General features: G+C 44.4%; 1 protein-coding gene across 1 annotated transcript in view; it reads right to left on the bottom strand.

The window, feature by feature from the left end:
• WNT2 (Wnt family member 2) overlaps window positions 1-24,720 on the bottom strand; it is a 60,466-nt gene that overhangs the window by 14,539 nt on the left and 21,207 nt on the right. Inside the window, exon 4 of the mRNA XM_008152424.3 lies at window positions 3,272-3,536. Within this exon, the coding sequence (XP_008150646.1) occupies window positions 3,272-3,536 (265 nt within the window). The remainder of the gene's footprint in view (window positions 1-3,271; window positions 3,537-24,720) is intronic.

The raw sequence follows: 24,720 nt of genomic DNA, 5'->3' as shown, positions 1-24,720 counted from the left end.
TGATTGTTTTGACTGACTTGCTTGGATGCACACTATGGCCAGGATAAAGCCTCACCTTTGGAAGGCCACGATCACACAGACAGGTGCAAGTCTCTTAGCAGCTGTGTGGGTTGAAAGCTTTCTTACGGGAAATCTGCATCTTATACGTGCATCTTATTTGTGCATGACTCCAATATGAAAAGTATACTCTGCCATTGATCTGCACTTTTGCTTGTATGATGTCAAACACCCTGAATCGCCAAAGCAATCATTGAGAATTACAATCAAGAGAATTACAGCCCTAGCCTCTTTAGTTCAATGGATAGAGCATCGGCCTTCGGACTGAAGAGTCCTGGGTTGGATTCTGGTCAAGGGCACACTCCTGGGTTGCAGGCTCAATCCCCAGTAAAGGGTGTGCAGGAGGCAGCCAATCAATGATATTCTCTCATTATTGATGTTTCCATCTCTCTCTCCCTCTCCCTTCCTCTCTGGAATCAATAAAAAATATTTTAAAAAGAGAAAGGAAAAAAGAGAATTACAAAGAAATATTGCAAGGTTTGCATGGATGACTTTGGCATTTTCTTAGGTTCAGCTCAAAGGGGCATTAAGTATTGTTCAGGTAACTTATGAATAATCTAGAATGTTACTGGAATTCTGATCTAATACATTGGAACTAACTACTTAAAAAAAAAGGAGTAACAGGGTGGTTCCTGATTAATCAACACCAACGGTTCACATATTTGCAAGTCAGCTAAGTTGGAATAAGCTTAGGGAGAAGAGAAGTAAATGAAGAGAATAAATAAATTATATCGCTTCCCTCAGAAAGTCACATTGTGGCAGTGTGTTGTGTGGCTGGCCCATCTGGAGGCCGAGTAACAAGAATGAATGAACTCAGGTGCAGATCCCTGCTCTGCCTGCCTCTTACCAACTGAGGGTCCTTGGGCAAAATCCATAACTTGTCTGTCAGAGCCTCAGTCTCCTCTCCCATAAAATGGGATAATAACATACCCACCTTACAGACTTCCCATGAGAATCAAGGAGAGAATGTAGACCAAGCCCTAACACATGGCAGGTGCTACGGATGTGTTTGTTATTTTAGGATCAAGAAACAGAATTGTGTTCTCATATAGGGAGTAGAAACAGCAACATGTGCAAGAATAACAGTATCCTGAAGTTGCCTAATCTCCTCGTGAGGAAGAGAAAGTAAGGTCTTTATGTAATTGAATATCCAGGAGGCAGTTAAATGATCATCAAGCATAACTGTTTACTTTACTGTGCAAACTGCTTCAATCAAAACAAAACAAAATAGAAACGAAGTCCCAGGGAAGCAGATCCTCTTACATTTGAAATGAGGTTCTTGCTTCACAAGGCCTGTTCATGTGCATGCCCTCGGAGACAGGTAGGGACAAGTTACAGTGTCAGGGTCAAGAGCACAGGCCATGGAGTCAGCCAGCCAGACATCGATCCCCTCCAAGACCCATGAGGTCTTGAGCTGGTCCTTCACTTTTCTCATGTGTACAATTGGGACGATGACCTCTAGGGCTGCTTATCTGACTAAAACAAAGCTGTGCATTTGGCTCTTGGTTGATCAACCAGAAGCCACCCTCTTCTTCCTTCTTCTTCTTTTTTAGGAAACCAGTTCCAATGCACTGATGTCATAGAGCAGCTCAAAAGATGAAATAAAACCACGTGTGCAATGATCTTAGTCCAGTACCTGGCACACAGGGGTCAATGGGTAGCTCCTAAAATGATCCCGATATCATTATCCCCATAGTCTGCCCCAGGACCCTGAGATTAAGCAGCTACTTAAGAGCAGAGAAGGACCCAAACCTCTGGGACAATCTGTATCGAAGCACAGGTTTCATGGGGATTCTGCTCAAGCTGTGGCCCAGCAGGAAGGAAGACTTGCTAGAGGTCCCAAAGCGCGTCAGGAATGCTGCAGGGCACAGCAGCGGGCCCTCCGCTTGGCAGTTATTAGTTCAGAGACTGCATGTGCGAACCTGCTCAAGTGCTGCAAAGAGCTGGCTCATCAACCAGGAAGGAAATGCAACCTCTCAGGTCAACGAAGAGGCCCTGGACTTCTGGTGACATTCCCTGGTAATCGTGCTTCTTGGTCAGTCTAAGGTTAGGGGCTGGCGGCCGGCTGCACTGTTTTACTGGTTCCTTTGCAATTACTTTGGAATGAAAAACAAACTGGGAATTTAGGTTCAAGGATGTTTTTCCTGATCATGGGCTCCCTTGTTTTCTACTAAGTCTGAGAAGTTGGCTTGAGCCAAAGTTGGCTATGGGCTCCCTAGCACCTCCTATCCACTTGTACTCATTCTTATCTTGTACCAGATTCTTTGCAAAGACTGTGCTAAGCCTGGCGTTCAGTGCTGAGCAGGAGGGGTGGGAACTGGGCACAGCACACTTGCAAAACACACCAGGGGACAGCTGTGCTGAGGCTGACGGAGCTGCTCCTGGGTGGGTTCAAATGGGAAAGGTGCTGTGTGCAAGGGGAGCTGTGGCCTCAGTGGCCGAAGTGCCTCTTACACAGCCCTCATCCATCGCTCCCCGGCAGCCAGGCCAGTGGGATGAATTCTTTCTCTAGTATTTGGCAACTTCTGAGCATAGTGGAAAGCGCAGAGGAGTGTGAAAGACGGTAGATTTCAAAAACGGGCAAACTTGAAAGCCCTGGGACCCAGAGGTCGGACCTGCAAAGGGGAATATACACTGCAAAGCCATGCTCCTGTCGGCTGCAGAACCACAGGAAAGGCTGGGATGCTATACACAGTGCGGGTTGACACACCAATTCCAGTTTCGTCCAGGCGGAAGAATTTTCCTAATCTGCATATTGTGACTTTTTTTTTAAAAGGTATATTTTACGGATTTCAGAGAGGAAGGAAGAGGGAGAGAGACAGAGAATCATCCATGATGAGAGAGAATCATTGATCGGCTGCCTCCTGCATGCCCCCCACTGGGGATCAAGCCTGAAATCTGGGCATGTGCCCCTGAGCAGAATCGAACCTGGGACCCTTCAGTCTGCAGGCCGACGCTCTATCCACTGAGCCAAACTGGCTAGGGCTGTATTTTGACTTTTTGCCACAAACATTCTTGTTGGGGTCCCATTTCTCCAGGATCTTAGGAGAGCTCTCTGTGCACTTTAAATATGAATGATAAGAACACGAGCTTTGCGCCTGAAGGCAGCAGCTGCACTCACAGGACTGGGGAGCTGAAAATACAGAACTGCCTTTACCTGGGCGTGCTGACCGCTGGAGAATTACGTGCAGTGAGTAAAGTGTTTTAAACTTACCTGCATCTCGGTCCCTGATACAGTAGTCTGGAGAGTTCTCAAAATACACGAGGTCATTTTTCGTTGGCTTCTTAAACCTCTTGTTAGCCACAGTGAACCCAGTGCCGTCCTGGTTCATGACCACCTGGATGGCCCCGTTGTACTTCTTCCACAGGTAGTCGCCCGTCCTCCTGAAGTCGGCCATGGCCAGCCAGCACGTCCTCAGCGTGCAGGAACCGCTCACGCCGTGGCACTTGCACTCTTGCTTCAGGAACCGCTTCACAGCCTGTGGGGAAAGACAGGCTGTCCAGTGGAGGTGGACTCAAGTGCGTGACATGCGCTACAGCTTTCCGAACAGCACGGAGTGACTGAAGACACAGGACCCCGGGGCTAGCACGGGGGATGTCTGTGGTCACTGGCTGGTCACGTCAGCCACACTGCACTGACTGCAGAGCATGCGGGGAGGCGGGGAGAGAGTGGGAGGCATTGCCTGGCCGTGAGCCCCGTCAGGCTACCGGTATAACAAAAACCGCACTCATGTGAATTCAATAGGGAACGGGGCCAGTCTGAAGAGTAAGGCAATGAATTAGAATATTCTCCACATACATCTAGCTGTATTCTATTAAAAATGTATGCTATTATGCAAATTTGGCTAAGTCTGCATCATGTACTAAACCGATTCTAGTGATTGCTACTACTGATGGGTGCTCTGCGTGTTCCATTGTGCTAAGGCCTTCTACACTCAGTGACCTTGATCTTCACAACAATCCCACGCTACCTACTGTCCTTATTTTTCACGTCTTAGGAGGGGAAGCTCCTGGACAGGTGGGAGCAGAGGGGGCAGAGTTGGGGAGCCAAGATGGCCCTCCTAGGGTTGTGTCTGTGGCCAAGGCCTGCCATCCAGGTCACCCAGGGAGCCTCATACCCAACACCCAAACATAACGATGTGAGGGTGAGGGCATATGGGGGAGTTGGAGTTCCAGGAAAGTTCATTCTGACATCCTTAAAAAACGCCCAGGTCTTTGTGACCTGGTGTACCAAACTAAAGCCATTCCCCCTTCTCCCGTCTCTGTCCTGGCCCTCCAACGCTGCCTCGCGATGACAAGGACAGATTCCAGATGTAACAGGGCTCCGTCTGCCTGCGATGACGAGCTAGGAGGGAAACACCTCGGTGGCGAGCCCGAACGGGGAAGGGTGCGAGTGGATTAGTTTACAGCCGTGCATTCTTGGCTCCTTCAGCTCCAGAATGATTTTGACACATTTTCCAAGCATGTGAATAAATTAGGACTGACTTTCTGGAATGAAGAACGTTCCTGCACACTTGGTTCTACCAGAGCCTTGGTCAGCAACTGAGTCTGTGGAGCAGGCAAACCAGGTTGGAGCACCAGGAGTAAGTTACCTGGGGTGAGGCCCAGGGGAGGTAACCTGGAATATTGGTATCTGTGTGTGTTTGCGGGGGGTATGGGGTGGGGGGGGGTAAAGGAGGGGTGAGCATGAGTGCTTCAGGGAGCCTCCCACTCACACCCCACACCCACCATATTATGCCAGAATCTCAGGAAGTAGGCAAAGCCGGCGTATAGCTACACCTCCAAGTTCTTAGAAAGAATGTTCTCAATGTGTTACGCTAAGAATTTAGTTCAGAATTACCAGCTTGGAAAATGTCATCAAGGGGGTTCCCTTCCCCCTCTGTCTATAACCCCACCCCAGAGACCCTCCATCTTGGGGATCCAAATTGAGGAGGGGGACTGTCAGCAGGGTGGTTTCTCCTCCTCTGCTCTGCGACTGAGCCAAGGACGAAGCCAGGGTCCTGTGAGATCGCCAAGGCTGATCAGCTCATAGCCCTTCTTCGTGTCACGTTGCTCTGAGTGTCTGATGGGAGCAGAGCCTAATTGTCAGTTGTGATCTTTCTCGAGCTTGGGAACGGATTATGAATGCTCATTCTTCACAGCTTTTTCCTTTTAAAGCTGAGTTGTTTACTCATAAGTAACCTTTTGCACTCGGATGTCGAGATTAAAATTACTCTTTGAATGTATCAATAATTTGAAATATAAAAAATCCAAATAAATAAGTTTGTATGAAAAGAAACTCCAGTTTTTTATTCTACTGCCGCGCTTTGTAAAATCTGGGGTATTTAAAAAATTAAATCCCGAGTAGAATAAAGGAATCGAGAAAAAAGCAAGCGAGTGCAAAGGGTTAATACTCCTAACTTTAAAATGATCGGATAGCCCTGGCCTGTGTAGCTCAGTTGGTTGGGTGTCGTCCTGTGCACCAAAAGGTCACCGGTTCCATTCCTGGTCAGGGCACATGCCCAGGTGGTGGGTTCGATCCCCAGTCAGGTGCATGTGGGAGGCAACCCATTAATGTTTTCCTCTCTCTCTCTCCCTTTCCTTTCCTCTCTCTCTAAAATCATTAAAATTTTAAAAAATAACAAGATATAGTACTGCCCTTCCTTTGTAATGCTAAGTTCCCAGGTTGCAAACTTCAAAGTTGCTATTTTTATATGTTTAACTGGATGATTTACATAATAATTTAAGATTGGATCTTAAAGATACACCTTACAAATCCTTAAAAATGCATGTGGCAGTGGTACACACGGTTGATCATCACTCACTATTGAGTGGAAATAGCCACTGTCCTCTTCCTTCCTCAGTTTTGCTCAGGTGTTGGCAGCCACGTGCTTCAGAGGTGGCCATGTCTCTCTCTGACCCCAGAGCAGACCAAGTCAATAGGGGGACTTCCATGGTCCTGCCACTGACTCTTTCCAGCAGAGGGCATGGGATGATTCCATTTGGGCCAAGATAATGTCAGGAGTAGTCTGCCAGGGACTTGTAAGAAAGGTTTCTTCACTCTAAAAAACATTTAAAATCTTAAATATAAATGGCACTGTGCTTTTCTCAGGTTTTGAATTATGCAAACTCTGCTTCCTCCATTGTTTTGAATAAGACAATAATTAATGGGATAATATTAAAGACCTATTATAATAGGGGAAAAGAGGGAGAGAAATATGGGGGATTATGTTGCATCTTCCAAATAGTCATCAAAAATCTATTAGCCAGCCATTCACAGACGAAACACAGAGTACTAACAAAAACATGTTTAACTCTGCTAGAAATTAGAGAAATGCAAGCTGAAACAATACAACACTACATATATATATTATTTTGCCTAGCAGATTAGCATATAGCCGTGGTTGGCAAACTGCGGCTCGTGAGCCACATGCGGCTCTTTGGCCCCTTGAGTGTGGCTCTTCCACAAAATTCCACGGCCTGGGCGAGTCTATTTTGAAGAAGTGGCGTTAGAAGAAGTTTAAGTTTTAAAAATTTGGCTCTCAAAGGAAATTTCAATCGTTGTACTGTTGATATTTGGCTCTGTTGACTAATGAGTTTGCCGACCACTATATGCCATATAGTAAAAAGATTGACTATAAGAATGTTGGTAAGCCCTAACCAGTTTGGCTCAGTGGATAGAGCGTCGACCTTCGGACTCAAGGGTCCCAGGTTTGATTCTGGTCAAGGGCATGTACCTTGGTTGCAGGCACATCCCTAGTAGGAGGTGTGCAGGAGGCAGCTGATTGATGTTTCTCTCTCATCAATGTTTCTAACTCTCTATCCCTCTCCCTTCCTCTCTGTAAACAATCAATAAAATATATTTTTTTTAAAAAAGAATGTTGGTAAGAGTATGGGAAAGGAGATGCTTTAACAAACTGTTGGTGGGAGAGTAAATTGATGTGCCATTTAAATGGAGAGCATTTTTGCAATACTGTAAAAAATTTCAATATACATATCCTTTAACCTTGGTGATTGTATTTTGGAAATATTTGCACAACTTCTGAGGAATTTACACCCACATGAATGTTCACTGCAGCATAATTAGCAATAGCAAAAATATTAGAAAAAACCCAGATGACATCAATAGGAAAATATGGTTAAGCACTTCATGGTATATGCTTAATAATGCAATATTATGTGGTCCTGGAATAAGTCTTTAAGTCTTACAGCCATAGAAGGAAGTCAAGTGATAGAAGCGCAATGCAGAACTATGTATGTGGTCTGGCGCTTCTTAAAGGCCGGCCTGTGCGTCTATGCACTAAGAAGAAAGGGAAAGCGTGTTCTCTGACAGCCGGGCTGCAGTCTGGGGGGCTGCTTGGTCTGGAAAAAGAGGGGAAACCAAAGAGTCCAACTATCTGCACAGTGAAATATGCACAGGAATGTGGGGCTTGCTTCCCGGCACCTGGGGAGCGCAGAGCCGGGGTTCTCTTCGGCTGCACATTAGAATCAGCTGGGGTGTCTCTAGCACACACAGCTGCCTCTCCCGGGCGGAATACAGCAGGACCTGGACTTGGGGGCGGGGCGGCCTTGCGGGCACTTCGGCTCTCAGGTGCATTTCTTCTTCTTAATTTTATTGTTGAAAGTATTGCGGAGTGGCTGTTTTTCCCTCCAATGACGCCGCCCCCACCCCCACCGCCCGCCCCCGCCCCAGCCCCGCTCGCGTCCTCCCCGTCCCAGGCCTCCCCAGGTGCTTCTCCTGTGCAGCCAGGGCTGAGGCTCCTCCAAACCGGGCATGCTGCGGAGGAGGAGAGCGGGCCCACGCCCGGTTCCAGCCCACCGAGGGCCAGAGCAGGTGAGCCAGGCCCGTGGACGGGCGGCATGACGGTTCTGGGGTCAGGGACATCTGACTATTGAATGAGAAGTTGTGTCCGACCCTAGGTCTCCTGGGAAAAATAGCGACAAGCAACAGTGTGGCCTGGTGCTGCCTTGGAGGGGATGAAAGATGGGGGACCGCCGGTGGAGGACAAGCCCGGCGCTTTTAGAGGAACAATTGGCAGAGGAGGTTCCTGTCTGAAAGGGTGCACCCACCCTCTCCCCAGGGGTCTCAGAGGCGCTGGGGGAGGGGCTGGTGGGCCCCCACACAGGCCGTTGATGGAGCAGCTGCACACATTTGATTTGCTCTGCAAAGGAAGCACTGAGCAAAGAAGAACCTGGGGACATCCCCAGGGGCTACCAGTCTGGGAATTCTTGGGTTTGTTTTAATTGTTACTTTCAAATTCTTAAATTAAGGAAATATGTGAGTTTTAAAAACTCAAATAGTCTAGGGATTCCACGATGGTGGGGTATTAAATGGAAGCTACGCTGACACTCTCCCAGGACCAATTACAACTAAAATGTAGAAAAATCACCCTAAGTAACCAACTGAAGACTAGCTGGAGAGAAGCCGTATAACCAAGAATGTAAGCAGAGGCCACATGGAGACTGGTGGGAAGTGTGGAGGCGTGAGAGGGCTGGCTGGGCTCCACAGGCAGCAGCTGAAGTTCTGGAGGAGTATCTCAGCTGGGGGGGAGGGTCCCCCCTTAGAGGTCTGGGGTCAAACCCCAAGCTGGGTGCCTAAGCCCAGAGTAACAGAAACGGGAAAGGTGCCCACCTAAATCTGGCTGCGAAAAGCAGCAGGGGTTCTGTCCAGCAGGGAGAGAGGGCTAGAAACACAGGCCGCTCTTAAAGGGCCAATACTCTAAATTCCATTTGCAGCCATTCACTGTAGGCTCTGGCAGAGGGAGGGAAGAGTGGTCTAGAGCTGCGTGAGGAGAGTCTGGGGTTGGTGGCTCTGGGGAGAGAGCTGAGAGGACAGCTGTGGGGATCACTGTGCTGAGTCATTCCTTCATGCTTCAGAAACAGTCTTTCTCAGGCAAAGCTTTCCCATCAACAGCTTTTTCAGTGGGGCGGTGGGGGGGGGGGGGGGGAGGGGGGATGGTAGGGAAACAATTGCTCCACCCATTGAAAACCCTCTTGCCACACCCTGTGGAGTGTATGCCCTGCTGAGGTCTACAGCCTGAGGCTCATTAAGTGGCTCTCTGGGTGCACTGAATCTTTGCCAGACCTGACTCTGGAGGCTTTGATTCTTTGCCTGACCTGCAATATCTGGGTACTTTGAGTCTTTTTTTTTTTTTTAATTCTTTATTGTTAAAAGTATTACATATGTCCCCTTTTCACCCCATTGTCCTCTCCCAGCCTACCCCTGCCCCCCAGCCCCAGCCTTCACTGCCCCCCCGCCCCCGCATTGTCTCTGTCCATTGGTTATGCTTCTATGTATGCAAGTTCTTTGGTTGATCTCTTACCCCCATCCCCCCCCCCCACCGCCCACCCTCCTCTGCCTTCCCTCTAAGGTTTGATGGTCAATGATTCTATGTCTCGATCTACTTTTGTTCATCAGTTTATGCTGTTTATTATATTCCACAAATGAGTGAGATCATGTGATACTTTTCTTTCTCTGACTGTCTTATTTCACTTAGCACAGTGGTCAGCAAACTGCGGCTCGCGAGCCGAGGTTTGCTGCTCTGTTGACTAATGAGTTTGCCGACCACTGGGATAGGGGATTAATCACAAGGAACAACAACAGCCTGTAATTATTGGAATCCAGAGTCTAGGTCAGTGGTCGGCAAACTCATTAATCAACAGAGCGGCAAACCGAGGCTCGAGAGCCGCATGTGGCTCGAGAGCCACAGTTTGCCGACCACTGACTTAGCATAATGCTCTCCAGGTCCATCCATGCTGTTGCAAATGATAAGAGTTCTTTCTTTTTTACAGCAGCATAGTATTCCATTGTGTAGATGTACCACTGTTTTTTATTTTTTGTTTTTATTATTTTTTTATTGTTTAAAGTATTACATATGTCTCCTTTTCCCCCTATTGACCCCCCACCTGGCCACTCCCACACCCCACTACCCCAGGCCCCAATGTCCATGTCTATTGGTTATGCTAACATGCATGCATACAAGTCCTTTGGTTAATCTCTAAACTGCCCTTCCCCCTTACCCCCCCGCCGCCTTCTCTCTGAGGTTGGATGGTCTGTTCAGTGTTACCTTGTCTCTGGATCTATTTTTGTTCATTAGTTTATGTTGATCATTATATCCTACATATGAGTGAGATCATGTGATATTTATCTTTCTCTGACTGGCTTATTTCACTTAGCATAATGCTCTCCAGCTCCATCCATGCTGTTGCAAATGGTAAAAGTTCCTTCTTTTTTATAGCAGTGTAATATTCCATTGTGTAAATGTACCACAATTTTCTAATCCACTCATCTGCTGATGGGCACTTAGGCTGTTTCCAAATCTTAACTATTGTAAATTGTGCTGCTATGAACATAGGGGTGCATATGTTCTTTCTGATTGGTGTTTATGAGTTCTTGGGATATATTCCTAGAAGTGGGATCACTGGGTCAAATGAGAGTTCCATTTTCAATTTTTTGAGGAAACTCCATACTGTTTTCCACAGTGGCTGCACCAGTCTGCATTCCCACCAGCAGTGAAGGAGGGCTCCCTTTTCTCCACATCCTCACCAGCACTTGTCGTTTGTTGATTTGTTGATGACAGCCATTCTGACAGGTGTGAGGCGGTACCTCATTGTTGTTTTGATTTGCATCTCTCGGATGATTAGTGACTGAGCATTTTTTGATATGTCTCTTGGCCTTCTATATGTCTGCTTTTGAGAAGTGTTTAGGTCCTTTACCCATTTTTTCATTGGATTGTTTATCTTCCTTTTGTTAAGTTGTTTGAGTTCCCTGTAAATGTTGGAGAGTAACCCTTATCAGATGTACCATTGGCAAATATGTTCTCCCATGCAGTGGACTCTCTTGTTATTTTGTTGTGGTTTATTTTGCTGATCAGAAGCTTTTTATTTTGATGTAGTCCCGTTTGTATATTTTCTCCTTAGTTCCCATTATCCTAGGACAGTGGCCGGCAAACTCATTAGTCAACAGAGCAAATATCAACAGTACAACGATTGAAATTTCTTTAGAGAGCCAAATTTTTTAAACTTAAACTTCTTCGAATGCCACTTCTTCAAAATAGACTTGCCCAGGCCATGGTGTTTTGTGGAAGTGCCACACTCAAGGGACCAAAGAGCCGCATGTGGCTCGCGAGCCGCAGTTTGCCGACCACTGTCCTAGGAGATGTGTTGGTAAACATATTGCTATGAGATATGTCTGATATTTTGCTGCCTATGGATTCTTCTAAGATTTTTATGGTTTCCCATCTTACATTTACTAGTTAATCTTTTATCTATTTTGAGTTTATTTTTGTGTATGGTGTAAGTTGGTGGTCAAGTTTCATTTTTTTTTTTGATGTATCTGTCCAATTTTCTGAACACCATTTATTGAAGAGACTGTCTTAACTCCATTGTATGTCCTTGCCTCCTTTGTCAAATATTGAGCATAATGCTTTGAGTTGATTTCTGGGTTCTCTGTTCTGTTCCATTGGTCTATATGTCTGTTCTTGCGCCAGTACCAGGCTGTTTTGAGAACAGAGGCTTTGTAATATAGCTTGATGTCTGGTATTGTGATCCCTCCAACTTTATCTTTTTTTCCCCTCAGGTTTGCTGTGGTTCTTCGGGGTCTTTTTTTATTCCATATAAATTTTTGAAGAGTTTGTTCTAAGTCTGTGAAATATGCCGTTGGTATTTGAATGGGGATTGAGCTGAATCTATAGATTGCTTTGGGTAGTATGAACATTTTAATGATGTTGATTCTACCAATCCATGAACACAGTATATTCTTCAACTTGTTTATATCTTCCTCTATCTCTTTTTTCAATGTCCTATTGTTTTTGGAGTACAAGTCTTTTACCTCCTTGGTTAAGTTTATTCCTAGGTATCTTAATTTTTTTGTTGTAATGGTAAATGGGATTGATTTTTTAGTTTCTCTTTCTGTGAGTTCATTATTGGTGTGTAAAAATGCCATAGATTTCAGGATGTTAATTCTGTATCCTGCTACATTGCCAAATTCATTTATTAAATCAACTAGAGGCCCAGTGCATGGATTCGTGCACTGGTGGGGTCCCTCAGCCTGGCCTGCAGGGATCAGACTCCGACATCCCCCGAGGGGTCCCAGATTGAGAGAGGGCGGTTCTCAGATGATGCACCCCGGAATAGGGCTCCCTCCTCTCTGGTTCCATGTGCATCAGCCAAGAACCACCACTGCCAAGTGACTGCAGCTTGGCAGCTCCTACATTGAGCATATGCCCCCTGGTGGTCAGTGTATGACAAAGCTACTGGCTGGTCGGCTTGTTGGTTAGGCTTTTATATATATAGATTACCGTACTTTCCGGCGTATAAGATGACTGGACGTATAAGATTTTCCTGGGTTAAAAAGTTGTTTTATACGCTGGAAAATACGGTATATTGGACTATATTGATGGGATTAGATATAATGGATTAGATATTTTGGACTACCATGTTTTCTGGTGTATAAAACGACTTTTTAACCCAGGAAAATCTTATACACCCAGTCGTCTTATATGCTGGAAAATACCGTAGTTTTTTTATAGAGTCTTCAGAGTTTTCTATGTACAATATCATGTCATCAGTGAATAATGACAGTTTTACTTCCTTTCCAATTCAGATGCCTTTTATTTCTTCTTCTTGGCTGATCACTATGTCCAGCAGGAGTGGTGAAAGTGGGCATCCCTCTCTTAGTGGAAATGGTTTTAGTTTTTGCCCATTGAGTATGACTTTGGCAGTAGGTTTGTCATGTAAGACTTTTATTATGTTGAGGTATGAGCCCTCGATTCCAACTTTGTTGGGAGTTTTTATCAAGACAGGTTTTGGATTTTGCCCAGTGCTTTTTCTGCATCAATTGATATGATCATGTGATTTTTGTCTTTCAGTTTGTTTATGTGCTGTATCATGTTTATTGATTTGCAGATATTGTGCTAGCCTTGCATCCCCAGAATAAATCCCACTTGGTCATGGTGTATGATCTTTTAAATGTATTGTTGGATGCAATTTGCTAATATTTTATTGAGGATTTTAGCATCTATGTTCATCAGGGATAGTGGCCTGTAATTATCTTTCTTTGTAACATCTTTATCTGGTTTTGGGATTAGGGTAATGCTGGCTTAATAGAAAGAGCTTGGAAGTGTTCCTTCCTCTTGAATTTTTTGGATAGTCTGAGGAGGATAGCTTTTAGTTCTTCTTTGAATGTTTGGTAAAACTCCCCTGTGAAGCCTTCAGGACCAGGGCTTTTGTTAGCTGGAAGATTTTTGATTACTTCTTCAAATTCCTCAGTAGTTATTGGCCAATTCAGATTTTCTGATTCTTCCTGATTGAGTTTTGGAAGATTGTATTTTGTTGTTTTGATTGTGTCCATTTCTCTAGGTTGTCAAATTTGTTGGAATAGAGTTGTTCATAGTATTTTTTCACATTCCTTTGTATTTCTGTGTGGTTGGTTGTTACTTCACCTCTTTCTTTTATGCTTTTTTTTTGGGTCCTCTCTCTTTGCTTCTTGGTTAGCCTGGCTAGAGGTTCATCAATCTTGTTTATTCGTTCAAAGAACCAACTCTTGGTTCTATTGATCTTTTGTATTGTTGTGTGTTGTTGTTTTTTTGTCTCTATGTCATTTATTTCCACTCTGATCTTTATTATTTCTTTCCTTCTACTTATTCTGGGCTTTTCTTGTTGCTCTCTTTCTAATTCTTTAAGTTGTAGAGTTAGATAATTTGTTAACAGTTTTCTTGTTTTTTGAGGTAGGCCTGTAGAGCGATGAACTTCCCTCTCAGGATGCTTTCACTGTGTCCTATAGATTTTGGCTTGTTGTGTTTTCATTGTCATTTGTTTCCAGAGTGTTTTTTTTTTTTTATTTCCTCTTTGATCTCTTTGGTAACCCAGTCATTGTTTAAAGCATGCTATTTAGCCTCCAAGTGTTTGATTGTTTTTTATTGTTTTGATTATAATTGATTTCCAGTTTTATGCCATTGTGATCTGAGGTGGTGCTTGGTATGACTTAAATCTTCTTGAATTTGAAGAAACTTAGCCTGTTTCCTAATCTGTGGTCTATCTTTCAAAATGTCCCATGCATACTTGAGAAGAATGTATAACCTGTAGCTTTGGAGTGAAATGTTCTGAAGATGTCAATTAGTTCCATCTGATCTAGTAAGTCATTTAAAATTGCTGTTTCTTTGTGTGTTTTTTTTTTTTGTCTAGAACAGTGGTTGGCAAACTGTGGCTCACGAGCCACATGCGGCTCTTTGGCCCCTTGAGTGTGGCTCTTCCACAAAATACCATGGCCTGGGTGAGTCTGTTTTGAAGAAGTGGCGTTAGAAAAAGTTTAAGTTTAAAAAATTTGGCTCTCAAAAGAAATTACAATTGTTGTACTGTTTATATTTGGCTCTGTTGCCAACCACTGGTCTAGAAGGTTTATCCAGTGATGTCAATGGGGTATTAAAGTCCCCTATTATGATTATATTGCTGTCAGATCTCTCCCTTGATATCTTGCAGAATAATTTTTTAAATGTATTTGGGTGCTCCTGTATTGGTTGCATATATGTTTACCAGAGTTATATCCTGTTATTTTATTGATCCCTTTAATATTATGAAGTGTCCTTATCTCTTGTTATGGCCTTCACTTTTAGGTCTATTTTGTCAGATATAAGTATTGCTATCCCAGCTTTTTTCTCATTTCCATTTGCCTGAAAAATATTTTTCCATTTCTTTACTCTCAGTCTGTGTGAGTCCTTTGTTCTGAGGTGGATCTCTTATAGACAGCACATATATGGGTCATGTTTTCTTATCCATTCAGCAACCCTATGTCTTTTGATTGAAGCATTTAATCCATTTATGTTTAAGGTTATTATTGATAGATACTTGTTTATTGCCATTTTTATTCTTTATGCCTGTGTTCTTTCTTCCCTTCCTATTTCTTCTTTTTACTAGTACAACAGTACCTTTAGCATTTCTTGCATGACTTTCTTGATGGTAATAAACTCCCTTAGCCTTTTTTTTTGTCTGCAAAGCTCCTGCTTTCACCTTCAATTTTGAATGACAGCCTTGCTAAATAGAGTATTCTTGGATACAGTCCCATGCTTTGCATCACTTTGTATACTTCATTCCATTCCCTTATGGTCTGATGTGTTTCTGTTGAGAAATCATTTGATAGTCTAATGGGAGTTCCCTTGTAGGTAACTTTCTGTCTCTTTCTTGAAGCCCTTAAGATTCTTTCTTTGTTGTTAATGTTTGCCATTGTAATTATGATGTGTTTTGGTGTGGGTCTTTTTGGGTTTGTCTTGTTTGGGACTCTGTGCTTGTGTGACTTTTTTCTTCCCCAAGTCAGGGAAATTTTCTGTCATTATTTCTTCAACTAGATTTTCTATTCCTTGCTCCTCTTCTTGTCCTTCTGGCACCCCTACTTTGCAGATATTGCTTCATTCATGTTGTTACAAATCTCCCTTAAACTCTCCTCCTGCTTTTTAATTTTTTTCCCAATTGCTGTTCAAAGTGGGGTTTTTTTTCTACCCTGTCTTCTAACTCACTGATTCAGTCTTCAGCTTCTTCTAGACTACTGTTGAAATCTTCCATTGTGTTCTTTATTGCAGCTAAGTCATTCTTCATTTCCTCTTGATTCTTACTCATGTTGGTGAATTTCTTATCCAAGTGGGTGAGCATCTTTATAACCATTACTCAGAATTCTTTCTCTGGCAGACTGCTTGCCTCCATTTCATTTAGTTCCTTTTCTGGCGATTCCTCCTTTTCTTTTCTTTTTTTTTTAAAATATTTTATTGATTTTTTACAGAGAGGAAGAGAGAGGGATAGAGAGCTAGAAACATCGATGAGAGAGAAACATCGATCAGCTGTCTCCTGCACACCCCCCACCGGGGATGTGCCCACAACCAAGGTACATGCCCCTGACCGGAATCAAACCTGGGACCCTTCAGTCCGCAGACCGACGCTCTATCCACTGAGCCAAACCAGTTTCAGCACGATTCCTCCTTTTCTTTCCTTTTGGGGATTATTTCTTTGTCTCCCCATTTTTGCTGTCTCTTTCTGGCCCTGCATACCTTGTTTGGAGTCCGAGAGATTGAAGACCCTAGTGGTCCAATGATCTGTGTCTCATTAGCCCAGAGGCTGGGTATGCCTTGACTCTCATGCCTTTATTGTCTCTGCTCTGAGTTGCACCCCATTCTCCCATGGATTTGGTCCCTCAGTTGTTCACTTCAGATGCTTGGGGTCAGCAGGGGTGCGTGTACAGTTCCTCTGTTGTGTGACTCCCTGTGAAGGCCCAGAGCCCTCTGGCATGCAATTTGCTGTGCTGCCCCAAAACTCACGGCACAGTGGCACCATAGGTCCCTCTGGCAGCACACTTGCAGCTTGATCCTGTGACCCATGGCTGGGTGCACCAGCTTGCACAGCAGCACAGTCCCAGGGCCTGAGGCAGGGCATGCTCCAGGTGGCTCTGGGTAGCAACAGCAGTGTGGACTTGTGACCCAGGACTGGAGGCACCGGGTGGCTCCAAGTTGCAACGGCAGCATTATCCTGGGTCCAAGGTGGGGCTGGGGCATGGGGCCTCCCTGGCTTGCACTCATAGCTGGGTCTGGGCGCACGAGTGAGAGGGTGCAGCGTGGCATAGGGGGTCTCTCTGGTGTGCACTCAACTGCAGCCGTCTGAGAGCCCACAGCCAGGTACTGTGCCACTCACAGCCAGGGCCGGTGGTGGTCCCACCTGGGTTATGACTGGCAAACGGCTCCTTGCATGGGTCTGGGATGGTGTTCAAGGCCAGTCTGGGTGTCAGTGTGGCTGCATCCCTGGTCTCCGCTGCTCCCCTTGACAAGATGGTGTGGGCTCCACGCCAAAGCTGCACCCAGCCTGGGAGTGCCTGTGATGGTAGCAGGAGCTCCCCATCTAGGAGCCAGTCCCCGAGACTCCTGTGATATCTAACTGTCCCTCACTCACACACACACACACACACACACACACATCACACACCACACACGTCCACACACTTCTCTCTCGCTCCTTTATTCACTTACACTCTCTCCCTCACTGGCTGCCATGTTGGGATCAGGGTGCTTTGAGTCTTTGTCTGACCTGCTTCTGGACCCAGGTCTAGGAAAAACAGATCTTGGTACGCAGCTTGGACATTCCTACACACATCCAGCCAGAACCGAGGGGGCCACATGCTGAAGAATTAAAATCCTTAAAATATCCATACTACCCAAAGCAGTCTATAGATTCAACACAAAAAAAAGTTTCTACAAGTTCAAGAAGATTGAAATTATATAAAATATCACATCAGATCACAATGGCATGAAACTAGAAATCAACTACAATGAAAACACTCAAAACATTCAAACACATAGAGGCTAAATAGAAAATTATTAAACAACTAGAGGCCTGGTGCATGAAATTTGTGCACGGGTAGGGTCCCTAGGCCTGGCTGACGATCAGAGCCGATCGGGGCCTTCCTCCCCTGGTGGTCAGCACATGTCATAGCGAGCTATCGAACTCCCAGTCTCTCGGTCGAACTCCCGAGGGAACACTTTGCATATTAACCTTTTATATATATAAATAAATGTGTTACCAATGAGATCAAGAAAGAAATTGAAAACTTCCTAGAAAAAAAGTGAACACAAAACCCAAAATCTGTGGTACAAAGCAATCCTGAGAGGGAAGTTCATAGCAATACAGGCCTACCTGAAGAAACAAATTAGATATCTCTAATAAGACATCTAACCCTACAACTCAAAGAATTAGAAAGTGAACAACAAGAAAAGCCCAGAGTAAGCAGAAGGGAGGAAATAATAAAGATCAGAGTGGGGAGAAATGACATAGAAATTTTAAAAACAATACAAAAAAATCAATGAAACCAAGAGCTGGTTCTTTGAAAAGATAAACAAGATTGATGAATCGCTAGCCAGACACATCAAGAAATAAAGAGCAAAGTCCCAAATGAATAAAATCAGAAGCAAGAGGTGAAGTAACAACTGACCCCACAGAAATACAAAGGGTTGTAAACAAATATTACAAACAACTATATGGCAACAAATTGGACAAGCTGGGCAAAATGAAAAAATTTCTAGAAAAACACAATTTTCCAAAACTGAATCAGGAAGAATCAGAATATTGGAATGGGTGAATAACAACTAATGAAATTGAAGTAGTAATCAAAAGCTCCCAGTAAACGAAAGTCCTGGTCTAAATGGCTTCACAGGGGAGCTTTATCAAACATTAAAAGAACTAACACCTATCCTCCTCAAACTATTCAAAAATTCAAGAGCAAGGAACACTTCCAAGCTCTTTTTATGAGACCAGCATTACCCTAACTCCAAAAGCAGATAAAGACACTACAAAGAAAGAAAATTATAGGCCAGTATCCCTGATGAACATAGATGACAAAATCCTCAACAAAATATTAGCAAATTGGGTCTAAAATATATTTAAATGATTATTCACCATGACCAAGTGTTATTTATCCCAGGTATGCTAAGATGGTCCTATATTTACAAACGAATAAATGTGATACATCACATAAACAAAATGACAGATAAAAATCACATGACCATATCAATAGATGCAGAAAAAAGCATTCGAAAAAAAATACAGCACCCATTTTTGATATATACTCTCAGCATAGTGGGAATAGAGGGATAATATCTCAACAATATAAAGCCCATATATGAAAAATCTACAGCCAATATCATACTCTATGGGCAAAAACTAAAACCATTCCCCTTAAACTCAGGAACAAGAAAGGGGAGGTCCACTTTCACCACTCTTATTCAACATAGTACTGGAAGTCCTAGCCACAGCGATCAGTTAAGAAGAAACAATAAAGGCATTCACATTGCAAAGGAGGAAGTGAAACTGTCATCATTCACAGATAACATGATATTGTATATAGAAAAATAAGGACTCCACCAAAAAAAAACCCAAAGACCCACTAGATTTAATAAATGAATTTGGCAAAGTGACAGGATACATAATTAACAACCAGAAATAGATGGCATATTTATACACCAATAATGAACTCTCAGAGAAACTAAAAATACAATCCAATTTACTATTGCAACAACAACAAAAAAAGATATCTTGGAATAAACTTAACCAAGGAGGTAAAAAACCTGTACTCAGAAAACTATGACATTGAAAAAACAGAGGAAGATAAAAATAAATGGGAGAATATACTGTGTTCATGGATTGGAAGAATTAACATCATTAAAATGTCCATACTACCCAAAGCAATCTACAGATTCAACACAATCCTTATTAAAATACCAATGGTATATTTCACAGATCTATAAAAAATACTCCAAAAATTTATATGGAACCAAAAAAGACCTCGAATCTTGAGAGGTCTCAGCAATCTTGAGAAAGAACAAAAAGCCTCAGCAATCTTGAGAAAGAACAAAGTATGAAGAATTATAATACCGGATATAAAAATCATACTACAAAGCCATTATAACAAAAACAGCCTGGTACTGGCACAAGAATAGGCATATAGATCAATGGAACAGAACAGAGAACCCAGAAATTGACCCAAGCCATTACACTCAATTAATATTTGACAAAGGAGGCAAGAGCATACAATGGAGTCAAGGCAATCTCGGTAATAAATGGTGTTGGAAAAATTGGACAGGTACATGCAAAAAACTGAAATTAGACCACCAACTTACACCATACACAAAAATAAACTCAAAATGGACAAAAGACTTAAATGTAAGTCATGAATCCATAAAAATCCTAGAAGAAATCATAGGCAGCAAAGTCGCAGACATCTCTCATAGCAATATGTTTGTAGATACATCTCCTAGAGCAGTGGTCGGCAAACTGCGGCTCGCGAGCCACATGTGGCTCTTCCACAAAATACCACATGTGGGCGCGCACGTACAGTGCGATTGAAACTTCATGGCCCATGCACAGAAGTCAGTTTTCGGCCTGGGCGAGTCTATTTTAAAGAAGTGGTTCTAACGCCAAGCCATACTCAAGGGGCCAAAGAGCCGCATGTAGCTTGCGAGCCGCGGTTTGCTGACCACTGTCCTAGAGCAAAGGAAACAAAAGAAAAAACAAACAAATGGGACTGCATCAAAATAAAAAGCTTCTGCACAGCAAAAGAAACCATCAACAAAATGAAAAGAGATCCCATTGTATGGGAGAACATATTTGCCAATGCTACATCTGATAAGGGGTTAATTTTCAAAATATATAAAGAACACATACAACTTAACAAAAGGAAGACAAGTAATCCAATTAAAAAATTGGGCAAAGGACCTAAACAGACACTTCTTCAAAGAGGACATACAGCTGGCCAAGAGACATACACAAAAATGCTCAAAGTCACTGATAATTAGAGAGATGCAAATTAAAATAACAATGAGGTATCATCTCACACCTGCCAGAATGACTACCATCAACAAATCAACAAATGACAATTGCTGGCAAGGATGTGGAGAAAAGGGAACCCCAGTGCACTGCTGGTGGGAATGCAGACCGGTGCAGCCATTATAGAAAACAGTATGAAGTTTCCTCAAAAAATTAAAAATGGAACTCCCATTTTACCCAGTGATCCCACTTCTAAGAATATATCCTAAGAATCCTGAAACACCAATCAGAAAAAAAAAATATATGCACTCTTATGTTCATAGCAATTCTATTTACAATAGCTAAGATTTGGAAACAGCCCAAGTGCTCATCAGTGGATGAGTGGATAGAAAAGCTATGGTACATTTACACAATGGAATATTATGCAGCTGAAAAAAAGAAGGTGCCCTTACCCTTGAGACAGCATGGAGAGATCTGGAGAATATTATCCTAAGCAAAATAAGTCAGTCAGAGAAAGACAAGTATCACATGACCTAATCTATATGTGGAAATTAATGAACAAAATAAACTGATGAAGAAAATAGATTCAGAGACATGGAAGCATGCAATAGAGTGATGATTCTCAAAGGGAAGAGGCGGGGGAGAAGATACTAACCAAAGAACTTATATGTATACTAGAGGCCCGATGCACGAAATTCTCACAAGGGGCTTGGCCTGCAGCCACGGCGGCTTGTCTCAGCCCTCACATTCCTGGCTTCATCTGGAAGGATATCTGGATGGATGTCCAGAAGGTCATTCAGCTGTCCAGTCTAATTAGCATATTACACTTTTATTATTATAGATATGCATATCCCATGGACATACACAATAGTGCAGCGAATGTCCACGGATCAGCCAGGAGTGAGGTGGAGGGGGACCATGTGGGGGGGAAAGGGGACATTTGTAATACTTTCAACAATAAAGATAAATTTTTGAAAAAATAAAAACTCACATAATCCAGAAAGGATCAAGGTGACAAGCAATAGCCCCCTGCTGTACCCTTGTCCTCATCTCTCCTCTCCTTACTCCCCTTCCTGTCTGCACAGCCCAGCCCAGAGGTGGTTACTTTTAGTGAATTCTGCTTTTAGTCCCTGATGGCTACCTAAATGCTTCTTCTAAGCCAGTTCTGGCTAGCCGACCGCCAACTGTGGTGACAAACAGAAAAGGGCATCCCATCCTCAACACACCTGATGGACATCTGCCAGAAAATCACCATCATAACTAAACAAATCTACAATAACAAGAGGTGAGCCCAGCCGTGTGGTTCAGTGGTTGAGCGTCGACCTATGAACCAGGAGGTCACAGTTGGATTCCCGGTCAGGGCACATGCCCCGGTTGCAGGCTTGATCCCCATTGTGGGAGTGCAGGAGGCAGCCAATCAATGATTCTCTCTCATTATTAATGTTTCTATCTCTCTCTCCCTCTCCCTTCCTCTCTGAAATATCCTATCTAATAAAGAGGGAATATGCTCATTGACCCTCATGCCATCACAAAGATGACAGTGCCCACAGCCAATAAGGAGGGGATATGCTAATTGAATGCCCCAACCCTCAAAGATGGCAGTGCCCAGGGCTGGCCCGGGTGTAGGCAAGCCTCGGATGGCGGCTGCCCAGCCACCCAGGGCTTCCCAAGGCTCAGGTAACCAGGGCCAGCTGAGGCTTGCACTGCCAGCAGTGGCAGCACCAGAGGTGTGATGGGGCGTCGCCTTCCTCTGATCGCCAGGTCACCTCCCACCCCTGAGGGCTCCCAGACTGTGAGAGGAGGCAGGCCGGGCTGAGGGACCCACCTCCAGTGCATGAATTTTCATACACCGGGCCTCTAGTATCTATACTAATAAATGGGTAATATGCAAATTGGTCATGATACCCTCACAGTAACAAATGAACAGCAGGCTGCATGGGCAACAAGGCCAGCAGGGGGGTTAGTGAGGGACGACCAAACGACTGAACAGCAGGCTGTGTGGGGCGACCAGGCCAAAGGGAGGGGGGGGTTGTGGGCGTGAGGGGCGACCAGGTCGGCAGAGGGGTGCAGTGAGGGGCAATCAGGCCAGAAGAGGGGGGCAGTTGGGGGTGACCAGGCCGGCAGGGGGGGCACTATGGGGCAACCAGGCCAGCGGGGGGGGGGGCAGTTAGGGGCGATCAGGCTGGCAGACAGAGAGCCAGCTAGGGGTGATCAGGCAGGTAGGCAGATGAACAGTTAGGAACCAGCAGTCCTGGATTGTGAGAGGGATGTCCGACTGGGATCGGGCCAAAACCGGCAGTCGGACATCCCCTGAGTGGTCCCGGATTGGAGAGGGTACAGGCTGGGCTGAGGGGACCCCCTCCCCTGTGCATGAATTTCGTGCACCAGGCCTCTAGTATATATATAAGAGGTGAATGGAGCCCTCTGTGTAAACCTGGCACAACTGAATGTGGCAGCTCTGCATATCAATGTTTATGTACCTATCAATCAACGTTCCATATTTCTTATTATGGAGAATGCGAATTTCACTCAGTCCTCACTTCCCTCCTTCCAACTCCCTACATGTTTTATCAGGATTCTGGTGATCTCTGCAACTTCCAGGAGCACACTTACACCTCCTTTCCTGTTCCAGAAGTCACAGGTGCTATCTCTCAGGAGGATATTGCAGTCCCTCCTCCCCTTCTATCCCAGTCTCAGTCAACAGTGCCTGCCCTTTTATGGCAACAAAGATGATATGCATCGAAGTCCAGTTCTGGCCCTGGCCAGGCAGCTCAGTTGGTTGAAGCATCGTCCTGTACACCAAAAGGCTGTAGGTTCGATCCTAGACATGGCACAACCGGGAGGCAACCAATCCATGTTTCTCACACTGATGTCTCTCTATCTATCTGTCTATCTATCTATCTATCTATCTATCTATCTATCTATCTATCTATCTATCTATCTCCCACCTCTCTAAAAAGAAGTCAATAAAAACATATCCTCTGGTGAGAATTTTTAAAAATGTTTTGTTCTGTAACTATAGTTAAGTCACCCACTAAATATGTCTAGACTTTGATTCTAAAAACTCAAAACAATAACTATCTATGTAATACTGTTAACTGCACAACCACAGACAGTGCCAGGACTGAGTTTTATAATCTACTAGTAGCCCATCATGCAATATCGCATGCAGTAGGCTGCCCACCACTTCTGCGGGAGCCGGCAGGAACTGCAGCGCGCCGCCGGGAGCCGCGCCACTTCCATGGGAGGCAGACCTGCCGTCTCCTCTCCAGGCCTGTGCTCAGCCGCGGGCCGGCCCCTCTGCCCCCCAGAGGCCCTCCGCGGCGACAAAGCAAGCATTCTGCCAGGCCGCTCATGCTGCCCGCTCTCAGTGGCCACCCCTCCCCCCCCCCAGGACTGGGGGACTCCGGTGAGGCTGAGGGGACTGGGCGCCGCCATCTTTGTGACAGAGTGACAGTTAATTTGCATACTGCCCTTTCATTAAATAGGATGGTCCAATATCACAATCTCCGTGCCAAAGAAGAATGTTCTTGGACTGAAGTTTGGTGTTTTCTAATTTTACTTGCAACCAATTGCATTTACTGTAACTTAATCCTTTCCATCCTCTCAATTGTTCTCCCTACTCCATCACTTCCCCTTGCTTCCTGGGGGCTCCATAGTCCTCCATCTTCTTATTCCAGCCTGGCCTGGCTACACAGCTGAGACCTAATACCCTGCTCTCCCACGTTGGACCTGCTCTGCGAGGTGCCATGTTTTCTCCTGTTTCCCTCCTTGATTCCTTCGCTGCAGCCCCTGCTTAAGGGTGCTCAGGGGACACAATTCCTGAATTCTCGCATATCTAAGATGTCTATTTAGCCTTAACACTTGATTGAGAGTTTGGCTGAGTATAGAATTCTGGGATGAAAAGAATTTTCCTTGAGAACTGTGGAGGTATTGCTCCATAGGCTTTGGCTTGCAGTATTGTGGATGGGAAGTCTGATGTCTTACTAAATCTTTCTAAACTGATTTTTTTTTTCCTACATGAAAGCTTCTAGAAACTTTCCATTATCTTTAGTGTTTGAAATAGCCTAATGAAATATTTAGGATTAAAAACAATCCTACTCAGCCTTCGGTGGGCCCTTTCCACCTGGAAACTCATGTCCTCTGGCACCGAGACATTTTCTCTGCACTTTGTTTCCCTTACTTCCCATTATAGCATTCTAATTAGTCAGCTGCCGCATCTTCTGAATGCATCCTCCATGTCTCTTATATTTTCTCTTTACTATTTTTAATAGTTTCTTCTCGGCTTCTTGAGAAGAAATTCCATTAGAGTAATGCTCCCGGTTCTCTCCTCTGCTTCACGCATTTCTCCCCCCAGGGGAAGAGAAGTAAGTGACTTATCCAACGGGTGAG

This window comes from Eptesicus fuscus, chromosome 14, assembly GCF_027574615.1.
Source record: "Eptesicus fuscus isolate TK198812 chromosome 14, DD_ASM_mEF_20220401, whole genome shotgun sequence".
NCBI classification, from domain to species: domain Eukaryota; kingdom Metazoa; phylum Chordata; class Mammalia; order Chiroptera; family Vespertilionidae; genus Eptesicus; species Eptesicus fuscus.
The sequence above is the reverse complement of the archived record's forward strand: the minus strand, read 5'-3'. Positions and strand labels throughout refer to the sequence as shown.